Raw genomic sequence first — 12,286 nt, forward strand, 5'->3', positions numbered from 1 at the left:
TGTTAAGAGTTGACTGTTAATAGGTAATTAAGAGATGCCTCTAGTGCTTCTAGGGAAAGAGAAAGGCTTTCAGTACTAATGAATAGATCTGTAGGGGAAATCTGGGCAGTAGGCAAATGATTATAAGTAAGTAATTAAGTTGAAGTGTGCACCAGATAAGACCTTCTGGGTTGCTTTGACTTTATTGGGTCTAGATGAGAAGCCTGCCCTGAGAAGAGACAGCTCAGGGAACCAACGAGGGAAACTCAGACCAGGTAGGAAAAAGGAAGAGTCTGGAACTAAAGAACAGTCACCTCACAGTAAACTCGGATAATGAAACTTGAGAAATGAATAGCTTGAGGAACTGAGATGAAAAGAGATATGACAATTAAGTACAAAGCATGATTCTGGATGAAATTAAAAACAGCTATAAAGGATTATGGAGTCAGCTGAGGAAACTGGAATATGGACAACAGATTAAACAAGAGTATTATATCAATATCAACTTCTTGATTTTGATCTTTGTACTGTGGTATGTAAGAGACTGCCCTTGTTCTTCGGAAAGGGGCTTCATATCTGCAGTAAAGGGTATATGGGAGTTCTTTATACTATTCTTTCAACTTTTATTTAAGTTTGAAATCATATCAAAATTTAAAATTACTATAAAAATTAGTAGCCTGTATTCACTGGCTAGATGAGGTTCCAAATCTGTTCTAAGTTGTGTTCTGTGTTTACTACATGCATCTCTTTATAGTTTATATCCTCATAATAAGAACATACTAGAAGGAACATGGTTTTAGTTTAAGTCAAATAGCCTTGATTGAGATTGTGATGGAAATTCTAATAGGAGATCAGGGACAGGATTATATTTCTCAAGTCATAGTTGCAAACTGTCAGCTGGTGGCAGCAAAGGCAGAGGAACAGCAAGCCCTATCTAACGGCGAACAGCACAAACATGGAGCCACACACAAACGGGTTAGAAGCCTGACAGACTTGGGCAAATTGCCTGAGCAAATATCTATGGTGTCTTCCTGCCCTAAAGACCAGTCTAATCTGAGCTGGGATAGGACTCCAGGTTTTCCACACCAGGGTCTACTCTAAAGAGAGTAGGTCTGGAGTAGTTTTAGAAGTCTCATATAACTAAGGCCAATCCAGAGCAGAACCAAACTGACACCTTTCCTACCTCAACCCTCACGACAGTGCCAGAAGAGGCTCAGCTTATGGGCTATGTAGAAATAATTTAAGACTCTATTTTTCAATACGGGTGCTATTGCCAGTTTGAATGAGACAACTCTTAGTTCTGGGGAGTATCTTACCTTATGAGCCATCTCCAATGGCTCACCACCTTTGATTAGTATGCCATTTTGAGCGCCTACTCCTGTACCCACCATCACGGCAGTTGGAGTGGCCAATCCCAGTGAACAGGGGCATGCAATGCACAGAACTGTGATTGAGGCTTGGAAAGCAAAGCGTATTATTGTTTCTGTTCGGGAGATACTTCTATTGTAGCCCTTGAGAAGAAATGCATGAATTTTGATTACTGATTCAGAGCTGGATAAAACAAAAGGAACAAAGCTTAACTCTATTTAAATAAAACCAAAATTTTGGAGTCACACATAATCCTGCTTAGCTACCAACATATGTTTTAGCTATTAGTAAGAAAACACTTTTTTTCTTTTATGAATATAAGATATTGTTGACATAACTGGTAAACAAGTTACAGTCCTAAAATCAAGATTTCAATTTTGCTGATTCCAGAGTTACAAACTATGGAGTGAATATAAGGAACATAATAAAAGTCAACTCCCCCCCCATATTGAGAGAATAAGTGTTTTATTAGGGACTTTCAAATATAGCTGCAAACATACGACCCAATTCTCAACATATTTGATCCTGAACAAAAATAATTCTGTACTTCTGTATACTAACACCATAAAGCTGTCTTTCGCACTATTCTTTAAAGACAATGAAAAAAATCACCCAGTTTGCAAAGGTTGCTTCACCACATTTCAATAAAATTCTTTTGGACAAAACAACGTGAACTGAGTATATCTGGTAGTATAGCTCTTAGTGACATTGAGTATTTGCTTCTGTGGTTAAGTATGATCGATAGTATTAGGAGAAATCTCCTAAGGACTCCCTGAACTCATGAGAAAAATTCCTGAAGGAGACACGTTCCAAAATACTTCCCAGTAATCCTCTTGTTCAATGAGTACTCAACCAATATGAATCATTTAAAGAAACTTTTTAATATTATACTAATGACCATATCATGTAATAGATACATAGATGTTATGATTCTACCTGTTCTTTAATTGAAGGGAAAAACAGCATGAAACAGTGTACAGCATGGCATTTTTAAAAGAAACACAACAAAGTAAGACTTTCTTAGTAATAATGGTTTTACAGTGCTATGTTCTTACTAAGTTCTCAAATACTTAAACTAAGTGATCATCTAAGAGTTATATATAGAGAGAGAGACAGAGTTGGAAGGGATTTTCATAGACATCTAAGCTTATGCTTTCATATATGTCGTAAGTGTATGTTTTCACCTACACTAATTCCAACCCTGAAATTTAGGTATTATTATCACTATATTACAGATCACAAAACTGAAGATAAGAGAAATTCAGTGACTTAAAGGTTTTATCTCTAACATGAGGTACAGTCCAGCTCTACTTTACCACTTTATGACACCATACGTTAGAGAACATCATAGAACTAGAGAAAAGCAGACACTAATATTATATTCATAAAGCACTTAATAAATTACAAAGTGTGTCTAATATATATCATCTTATCTAACTTTTACAACTGCAAGTTATGTTGGATGAGCATTATTAAAATCTCACTTGAGAGGTGAGGAAACCGAAGCTCAAAGAGAAATCAAGTTGACCTAAGATCACACTGATGGTATGTGGCAGAGCTGAGATCCCAAGATTTTCCTCAATATATCCATTGTCCTTTATGAAAGCAAAATCATGCTGGGACTCAGACTAAGTATAAAATGTGAAAGGTCACTATAGGCATACCTCGGAGATATTGTGGGTTCAGTTCTAGACCACCAAAATAAAGTGAGTCACAAGAATTCTTTGGTTTCCCAATGAATGTAAAAGTTATGTTTACACTATACCGTAGTCTACTAAATGTGCAACATCATTATGTCTCAAGAAACATGTACATACCTTAATTAAAAAATAATGCTGTTGGAAAAATGGCGTCGATAGACTTGCTCGACGCAGAGTTGCCACAAACCTTCAATTTGTAAAAAACACAATATCTGCAAAGCACGATAAAGCAAAGTGCAATAAAACGAGGTATGCCTGTACTTGCTTTTGGAAAATCACAAGTCATAATGAAAAAAACCTTTTATGTTTTCTTTTATATTTACAGAAATGCAAATGTTATTCTTATCACCCTCTCACTCCAGTCTGTTAAAGATACCAGTAATTATTAGTTATTTTCCAATTACTTACTTATGCAAAAGATTCACACAGTTTTACATATGAAAAAAGGTGTTATAAGTCACTCACAGGAAAGTAGGTTTCCACGATTTCAAAATTCAGAAATCCAATTATAATCCAAACCAAAAGGGTAGCAATGGAAACAATGACAATAAAAGGAACAAAGTAGCCACTGAGTTTGTCTGCAAACTGCTGGATAGGAGCCTAGAATTAAAAAAAAAAATAATGATATGTATATCAAAGTCTCCTTTTTTGATAATGAATACAGAGCATATTTGGTATTGAGCACAAATATTTTAATAAACTCCATATTAATACAGCTAGAATTAATCAAAGGAACACATAAAAACTAGATCAAGATTTATACTGAGTGGGCTTTCATGAAAATACTTTGTTTCTCCTAGGGAGTTAATTTACCTTTGATGTTTGTGCCTCCTCTACAAGTCTGACAATTTGAGAAAGGGTTGTGTCTGCTCCAACATGGGTTGCACGGATAAGGAGTGACCCATTCTGGTTAATGGAACCAGCAATCACTGTGCTGCCAGACTTCTTAGCCACAGGCATTGCCTCCCCTATATAAGGAGTAAAGATACATTTAGGGAGCATAAATAAATACTATCTTGAAATATACAGTTATTTGTCAATTGTCAATATCTAGAAAGGAGATTCTTATTTCCTGAAATAGAATCTGGACAAATGCCTAGGTGAAGGTTGCCCTCTCTTTTTCTTTATGTCAGTTCTGGGCCAAACCCAGGGATATATAATTTAAACTGGAAAAACCTACTGTGTTAACTCTTATTGGCAGGTACTTTTGGACTTCCACCCTAGTCTTAGATCATTGCTTCTCAACCTATTCCCAAGGAGCCTTTATAAATGTAGGAGAGAGTTCTTGCCTGTAATAACTACAGGTGGAGCATGGGGTACTGCTACTCCAATTTAGTAGGTCAGGGTCACGGATATTAAATGTACCATGTGTAGGATAGTCAGTCAGAACTAAGAACTGTCCCATCCAAACTAGCAATAGCACCCCTACTGAGAAACACAGAATCCTAAATTATTTCCACACAATTCATAAACTGAGCCACTATCGTAAGGACTGAGGTAGGAAAGGTGTTATTTTGGTTCTGCTCTGTATTGGCCTTAGTTATCTAAGATCTCTAAAATTACTCCAGGCTTATTCTCTTTAGAGCTGACCCTGATGTGGAAAACCTGGAGTCCTATCCCAGCTCAGACTAGACCAGTCTTTAGGGCAGGAAGACCCAATAGGCATTTGCTCAGGAAACTTTGCCAAAGTCTACTGGGCTCTACAGCAGAATGTGACAACTTCCTCTGGTTATACATTCTAGTAATTAACAATCCTCAGTGAAAAGAGCCTTCAGTAGCATAAATAAAACCACAAAGAAAATCTGCAGAAAGTGATTTAATACATTCTTAAAAAAACTCATATTCTCTTCGCTCATTATTTACTCGGTCCATAGTTTCTACAAAAAGTTCTTCACCTTTCATGTCTATTTTTTTAAACATCTTTATTGGAGTATAATTGCTTTACAGTGTTGTGTTAGTTTCTGCTGTATAACAAAATGAATCAGCTATAAGCATATGTATATCCCCATATTCCCTCCCTCTTGCATCTCCCTCCCGCCCTCCTTATCCCACATCTCTAGGCGTTCACAAAGCACTGAGTTGATCTCCCTGTGCCATGCAGCTGCTTCACACTAGCTATCTATCTTACATTTGGTAGTGTATATATGTCAATGCTATTCTCTCACTTCGTCCCAGCCTACCCTTCCCCTTCCCCGTGTCCTCATGTCCATTCTCTATGTCTGTGTCTTTCTTCCTGTCCTGCCCCTAGGTTCATCAGAAGCTTTTGGGTTTTTTTTAGATTCCATATATATGTGTTAGCATATGTATTTGTTTTGCATTTTCTGACTTACTTCATTCTGTATGACAGACTCTAGGTCCATCCACCTCACTACAAATAACTCAATTTTGTTTCTTTTTATGGCTGAGTAATATTCCATTGTATATATGTGCCACATCTTCTTTATCCATTCATCCATCGATGGACACTTAGGTTGCTTCCATGTCCTGGCTATTGTAAATAGTGCTGCAATGAACATTATGGTACATGACTTTTTGAATTATGGTTTTCTGAGGTATATGCCCAGTAGTGGGATTGCTGGGTCATATGGTAGTTCTCTTTTTAGTTTTTTAAGGAACCTCCATACTGTTCTCCATAGTAGCTGTATCAATTTACATTCCCACCAACAGTGCAAGAGGGTTCCCTTTCCTCCATACCCTCTCCAGCATTTATTGTTTGCAGATTTTTTGATGATGGCCATTCTGACCGGTATGAGGTGATACCTCATTGTAGTTTTTTTTCTTTTTAACATCTTTATTGGAGTATAATTGCTTTACAATGGTGTGTTAGTTTCTGCTTTATAACAAAGTGAATCAGTTATACATATACATATGTTCCCATATCTCTTCCCTCTTCCATCTCCCTCCCTCCCACCCTCTCTATCCCACCCCTCTAGGTGCCACAAACCACCAAGCTGATCTCCCTGTGCTATGCGGCTGCTTCCCACTAGCTATCTATTTTACGTTTGATAGTGTATATATGTCCATGCCACTCTCTCACTTTGTCACAGCTTACCCTTCCCCCTCCCCATATCCTCAAGTCCATTCTCTAGTAGGTCTGTGTCTTTATTCCTGTCTTACCCCTAGGTTCTTCATGACCTTTTATTTTTTTTCTTACATTTCAAATATATGTGTTAGCATACGGTATTTGTTTTTCTCTTTCTGATTTACTTCACTCTGTATGACAGACTCTAGGTCCATCCACCTCACTACAAATATCTCAATTTTGTTTCTTTTTATGGCTGAGTAATATTCCATTGTATATATGTGCCACATCTTCTTTATCCATTCATCTGATGATGGACACTTAGGTTGCTTCCATGTCCTGGCTATTGTAAATAGAGCTGCAATGAACATATTGGTACATGACTCTTTATGAATTATAGTTTTCTCAGGGTATATGCCCAGTAGTGGGATTTCTGGGTCGTATGATACTTGTATTTGTAGTTTTTAAAGAAACCTCCATACTGTTCTCCATAGTGGCTGTATCAATTTACATTCCCACCAACAGTGCAAGAGTGTTCCCTTTTCTCCACACCCTCTCCAGCATTTATTGTTTCTAGATTTTTTGATGATGGCCATTCTGACCGGTGTGAGATGATATCTCATTTTAGTTATGATCAGCAATTCTCTAAATATTAGTGATGTTGAGCATCCTTTCATGTGTTTGTTGGCAATCTGTATATCTTCTTTAGAGAAATGTCTATTTAGGTCTTCTGCCCATTTTTGGATTGGGTTCTTTGTTTTTTTGATATTGAGCTGCTTGTATATTTTGGAGATTAATCCTTTGTCGGTTGCTTCGTTGCAAATATTTTTTCCATTCCGAGGGTTGTCTTTTCGTCTTGTTTATGGTTTCCTTTGCTGTGCAAAAGCTTTTAAGTTTCATTAGGTCCCATTTTTAAATTTTTGTTTTTAATTCCATTTCTCTAGGAGGTGGGTCAAAAAGGATATTGATGTGACTTATGTGACAGAGTGTTCTGCCTCTGTTTTCCTCTAAGAGTTTAATAGTGTCTGGCCTTACATTTAGGTCTTTAATCCATTTTCAGTTTATTTTTTGTGTATGGTGTTAGGGAATGTTGTAATTTCATTCTTTTACATGTAGCTGTCCAGTTTTCTCAGCACCACTTATTGAAGAGGCTGTCCTTTCTCCATTGTATATTCTTGCATCCTTTATCAAAGATAAGGTGACCATAGGTGTGTGGGTTTATATCTGGGATTTCTATCCTGTTCCATTGATCTATCTTTCTGTTTTTGTGCCGGTACCATACTGCCTTGATTCCTGTAGCTTTGTAACATAGTCTGAAGTCCAGGAGCCTGATTCCTCCAGCTCCGTTTTTCTTTCTCGAGATTGTTTTGGCTATTCAGGGTCTTTTGTGTTTCTATACAAATTGGGCAATTTTTTGTTCTAGTTCTGTGAAAAATTTCATTGGTAGTTTGACAGGGATTACACTGAATCTGTAGATTGCTTTGGGCAGTATAGTCATTTTCACAATGTTGATTCTTCCTATCCAAGAACATAGTATATCTTTCCATATGTTTGTATCATCTTTAATTTCTTTAATCAGTGTCTCATAGTTTTCTGTATACAGGTCTTTTGTCTCCTTAGGTAGGTTTATTCCTGGTATGTTATTCTCTTTGTTGCAATGGTAAATGGGAGTGTTTCCTTAACTTCTCTTTCAGATTTTTCATCATTAGTGTATAGGAATGCAAGAGATTTCTGGGCATTAATTTTGTATCATGCAACTCTACCAAATTCATTGATTAGCTCTAGTAGTTTTCTGGTAGCATCTTTAGGGTTCTCTACGTAGAGTATCATGTCATCAGCAAACAGGGACAGTTTTACTTCTTCTCTAATTTATATTTCTTTTATTTCTTTTTCTTCTCTGATTGCCGTGGCTAAAACTTCCAAAACTTTGTTGAATGATAGTGGTGAGAGTGGACAACTTTTTCTTGTTCCTATCTTAGGGGTAATGGTTTCAGTTTTTCACAACTGAGAATGATGTTGGCTGTGGGTTTGTCATATATGGCCTTTATTATGTTGAGGTAGGTTCCCTATATGCCTACATTCTGGAGAGTTTCTACCATAAACGGGTGTTGAATCTTGTCAAAAGTTTTTTCTGCATCTATTGAAATGATCATATGGTTTTTCTCCTTCAATTTGTTAATATGGTGTATCACAATGATTGATATGTGTATATTGCAGAATCCGTGCATTCCTGGGATAAACCCCACTTGATCATGGTGTATGATCCTTTTAATGTGCAGTTGGATTCTGTTTGGTAGTATTTTGTTGAGGATTTTTGCATCTATGTTCATCAGAGATATCGGGCTGTAGTTTCTTTTGTGACATCCTTGTCTGGTTTTGCTATCAGGGTGACAGTGGCCTCATAGAATGAGTTTGGGAGTCTTCCTCCCTCTGTTGTATTTTGGAAGAGTTTGAGAAGGATAGGTGTTAGCTCTTCCCTAAATGCTTGATAGAATTCACCTGTGAAGCCACCTGGCCCTGGGCTTTTGCTTGTTGGAAGATTTTTTATCATAGTTTCAATTTCAGTGCTTGTGATGGGTCTGTTTATATTTTCTGCTTCTTCCTGGTTCAGTGTCAGAAGGTTGTGCTTTTCTAAGAATGTGTCCATTTCTTCCAGGTTGTCCATTTTATTGGCATAGACTTGCTTGTGGTAATCTCTCATGATCCACTGTATTTTTGCAGTATCAGTTTTTACTTCTCCTTTTTCATTTCTAATTCTGTTGATTTGAGTCTTCTCCCTTTTTTTCTTGATGAGTCTGGCTAATGATTTATCAATTTTGTTTATCTTCTCAAAGAACCAGCTTTTAGTTTTACTGATCTTTGCTACTGTTTCCTTCATATCTTTTTCATTTATTTCTGATCTGATATTTAAGATTTATTTCCTTCTACTAACTTACAGGGTTTTTTTGTTCTTCTTTCTCTAATTGCTTTAGATGGAAGGTTAGTTTGTTTATTTGAGATTTTTCTTTTTTTTGAGGTAGGACTGTATTGCTATAAACTTCCCTCTTAGAACTGCTTTTGCTGCATCCCATAGATTTTGGGTTGTTGTGTTTTCATTGTCATTTGTTTCCAGGTATTTTTTGATTTCCTCTTTGATTTCTTCAGTGATCTCTTCGTTATTTACTAGTGTATTGTTTAGCCTCCATGTGTTTGTATTTTTTACATTTTTTTCCCTGTAATTGATATCTAGTCTCACAGCACTGTGGTCAGAAAAGGTACTTGATACGATTTCAATTTTCTTCAATTTACCAAGGCTTGATTTGTTACCCAAGATATGATCTATCCTGGAGAATGTTCCATGAGCACTTGAGAAGAAAGTGAATTCTGTTGTTTTTGGATGGAATGTCCTATAAATATCAATTAAGTCCATCTTTTTTAATGTATCATTTAAAGCTTGTGTTTCCTTATTTATTTTCATTTTGGATGATGTGTCCATTGGTGAAAGTGGGGTGTTGAAGTCCCCTACTATGATTGTGTTACTGTCGATTTCCCCTTTTATGGCTGTTAGCATTTGCCTTATGCATTGAGGTGCTCCTATGTTGGGTGCATAAATATTTACAATTGTTATATATTCTTCTTGGATTGATTCCTTGATCATTATGTAGTGTCCTTCTTTGTCTCTTGTAATAGTCTTTATTTTAAAGTCTATTTTGTCTGATAGGAGAATTGCTACTCCAGCTTTCTTTTGATTTCCATTTGCATGGAATATCTTTTTCCATCCCCTCACTTTCAGTCTGTATGTGTCACTAGGTCTGAAGTGGGTCTCTTGTAGACAGCATATATATGGGTCCTGTTTTTGTATCCATTCAGCCAGTCTATGTCTTTTGGTTGGTGCATTTAATCCATTTACATTTAAGGTAATTACTGATATGTATGTTCCTATTCCCATTTCTTAATTGTTTTGGGTTTGTTTTTGTAGGTCTTTTCCTTCTCTTTTTTTGCCTGCCTAGAGAAGTTCCTTTAGCATTTGTTGTAAAGCTGGTTTGGTAGTGCTGAATTCTCTGTACTTTTGCTTATGTGTAAAGGTTTTAATTAATCCATCAAAACTGAATGAGGGGGCTTCCCTGGTGGCACAGTGGTTTGAGAGTCTGCCTGCCGATGCAGGGGACACGCTTCGTGCCCTGGTCCGGGAAGGTCCCACATGCCGTGGAGCGGCTGGGCCCGTGAGCCATGGTCGCTGAGTCTGTGTGTCCGGAGCCTGTGCTCCACAAGAGGAGAGGCCACAACAGTGAGACGCCCGCGTACCACAAAAACAAAAGAAAAAAAAATGAATGAGATCTTTGCTGGGTAGAGTAATCTCGGTTGTAGTATTTTCCCTTTCATCACTTTGAATATGTCCTGCCACTCCCTTGTGGCTTGCAGAGTTTCTGCCAAAAAATCAGCTGTAAACCTTATGGAGATTCCCTCATATGTTATTTGTTGCTTTTTCCTTGCTGCTTTTAACATTTTTCTTTGTATTTAATTTTTGATAGTTATTTAATGTGTCTCAGCATGTTTCTCTTTGTGTTTATCCTGCATGGTACTCTCTGTGCTTCCTGGACTTGATTGACTATTTCCTTTCCCATGTTAGGGAAGTTTTCGACTATAATCTCTTCAAATATTTTCTCAGATCCTTTCTTTATCTCTTCTTCTTCAGGGACCCCTGTAATCCAAATGTTAGTGCATTTAATGTTGTCTCCAAAGTCTCTGAGACTGTCCTCAATTCTTTTTATTCTGTTTTCTTCATTCTGCTCCCTGTCAGTTATTTCCACCATTTTATCTTCCAGGTCACTTATCCGTTCTGCTGCCTCAGTTATTCTGTTACTGATTACTTCTAGAGTATTTTTAATTTCAGTAACTGTGTTGTTCATCACTGTTTGTTTCCTCTTTAGCTCTTCTTGATCCTTGTTAAATGTTTCTTGTATTTTCTTCATTCTGTTTCCAAGATTTTGGATCATCTTTACTATCATTTGTCTGAATTCTTTTCCAGGTAGGTTGCCTATTTCATCTTCATTTATTTGGTCTTGTAGTTTTTTACCTTGCTCCTTCATCTGTAACATATTTTTTTGTCATTTCATTTTTTTTTCTTTGATGGGTGGTGGTGTATTCCTGTCTTACTGGTAGTTTGGCCTGAGACATCCGGCACTGGAGTTTGCAGGCAGTTGGATAGAGCTGGGTCTTGGTGCTGATATGAGGACCTCCGGGAGGCCTCACTCCAATTGATATTCCCTGGGGTCTGAGGTTGTCTGTTAGTCCAGTGGCTTGGACTCTGAGCTCCCACCACAGGAGCTCAGGCCAAACCTCCAGCCTCGGAACCAAGATCCCGCAAGCTTTGTGGTGTGGTAAAAAAAGAAAAAAAAGGTAGAAAGAAAGAAAAAAAAGGAGCAGTACAATATCAACGAATAAAAAATAAAATAAAATTAGAAAGATAAAAATTGTATTAGGAAAAATAAAATTATAATTGAAACAACTGCAACAAGGTAAAATAAAACCACAACAGAAAAAAGAAAAAAAAACAAGGTGGGGGGCAGGGAAGAAGCCAAAAGGAGAGATCACTAACAAAGTATAAAGAATAAAATAAAATTACAAAAATAAAAGAAAAAAATAAAAAAGACTTGGCTATGGGGGTGGAGTTAAGGGGGGTGGAACTTAGGCAGGTGCAGGGTTTAGGGTGCAGCAGGACCTAGGCGGGTGGGGAAGTGACATTTGAGCGTGGGGTGGGGCCTAGACGGGGAGACATTCAAGCATGGGGAGGGGCCTCTGCTTAGGACCTGCGCTAAAGGGGACAGGCAGCACGTGGAAATGAGGGCCTCTGGAGTGTGGAGTTCCCGGGTTTGGAGGTAGGGCCCTGGGTGAGGGTGTGTGGGTGGGGTTTAGGCCCAGCTCATTGGAGGGGGTCTCCGAGTGTAGAGTTAGGGCCCTGGGTGGGGGTGGGGGTCAGGGCTTGGGCTCTGTGTGGCAGGAGGGAGGCTCCAAGGGCAGAGGATTAGGCCTGGGAGCCCAACAGGTGCCCCGGTGCCTAAGTGGACAGGGAAAGCACTGGCCCCTTCCCTTCCGTTCCTTCTTGCCCCTCCCCCACTGCCTCCCCCAGGGTCTCCCCCGTTCCTGATGGACTCCTAACATGGGTGGGTCCCACTGGGTGTAGGAACGCCTCCCCTCCCCCAGCCACCCCTCAGGGGTGCCAGTCCCAGAGGTCCGG

The 12,286-nt window shown here is 38.3% G+C and overlaps 1 protein-coding gene across 1 annotated transcript in view; it reads right to left on the reverse strand.

Moving 5' to 3' along the window:
* Nucleotides 1-12,286, reverse strand: part of ATP7A (ATPase copper transporting alpha) — a 139,480-nt gene that overhangs the window by 14,113 nt on the left and 113,081 nt on the right. Inside the window, exons 13-15 of the mRNA XM_060002413.1 lie at nt 3,861-4,015; nt 3,513-3,647; nt 1,296-1,490 (exon numbers count right to left, since the gene is read on the reverse strand). Coding sequence (XP_059858396.1) covers nt 1,296-1,490; nt 3,513-3,647; nt 3,861-4,015 — 485 coding nt within the window. The remainder of the gene's footprint in view (nt 1-1,295; nt 1,491-3,512; nt 3,648-3,860; nt 4,016-12,286) is intronic.

Source organism: Delphinus delphis, chromosome X (assembly GCF_949987515.2).
Source record: "Delphinus delphis chromosome X, mDelDel1.2, whole genome shotgun sequence".
Taxonomy (NCBI): domain Eukaryota; kingdom Metazoa; phylum Chordata; class Mammalia; order Artiodactyla; family Delphinidae; genus Delphinus; species Delphinus delphis.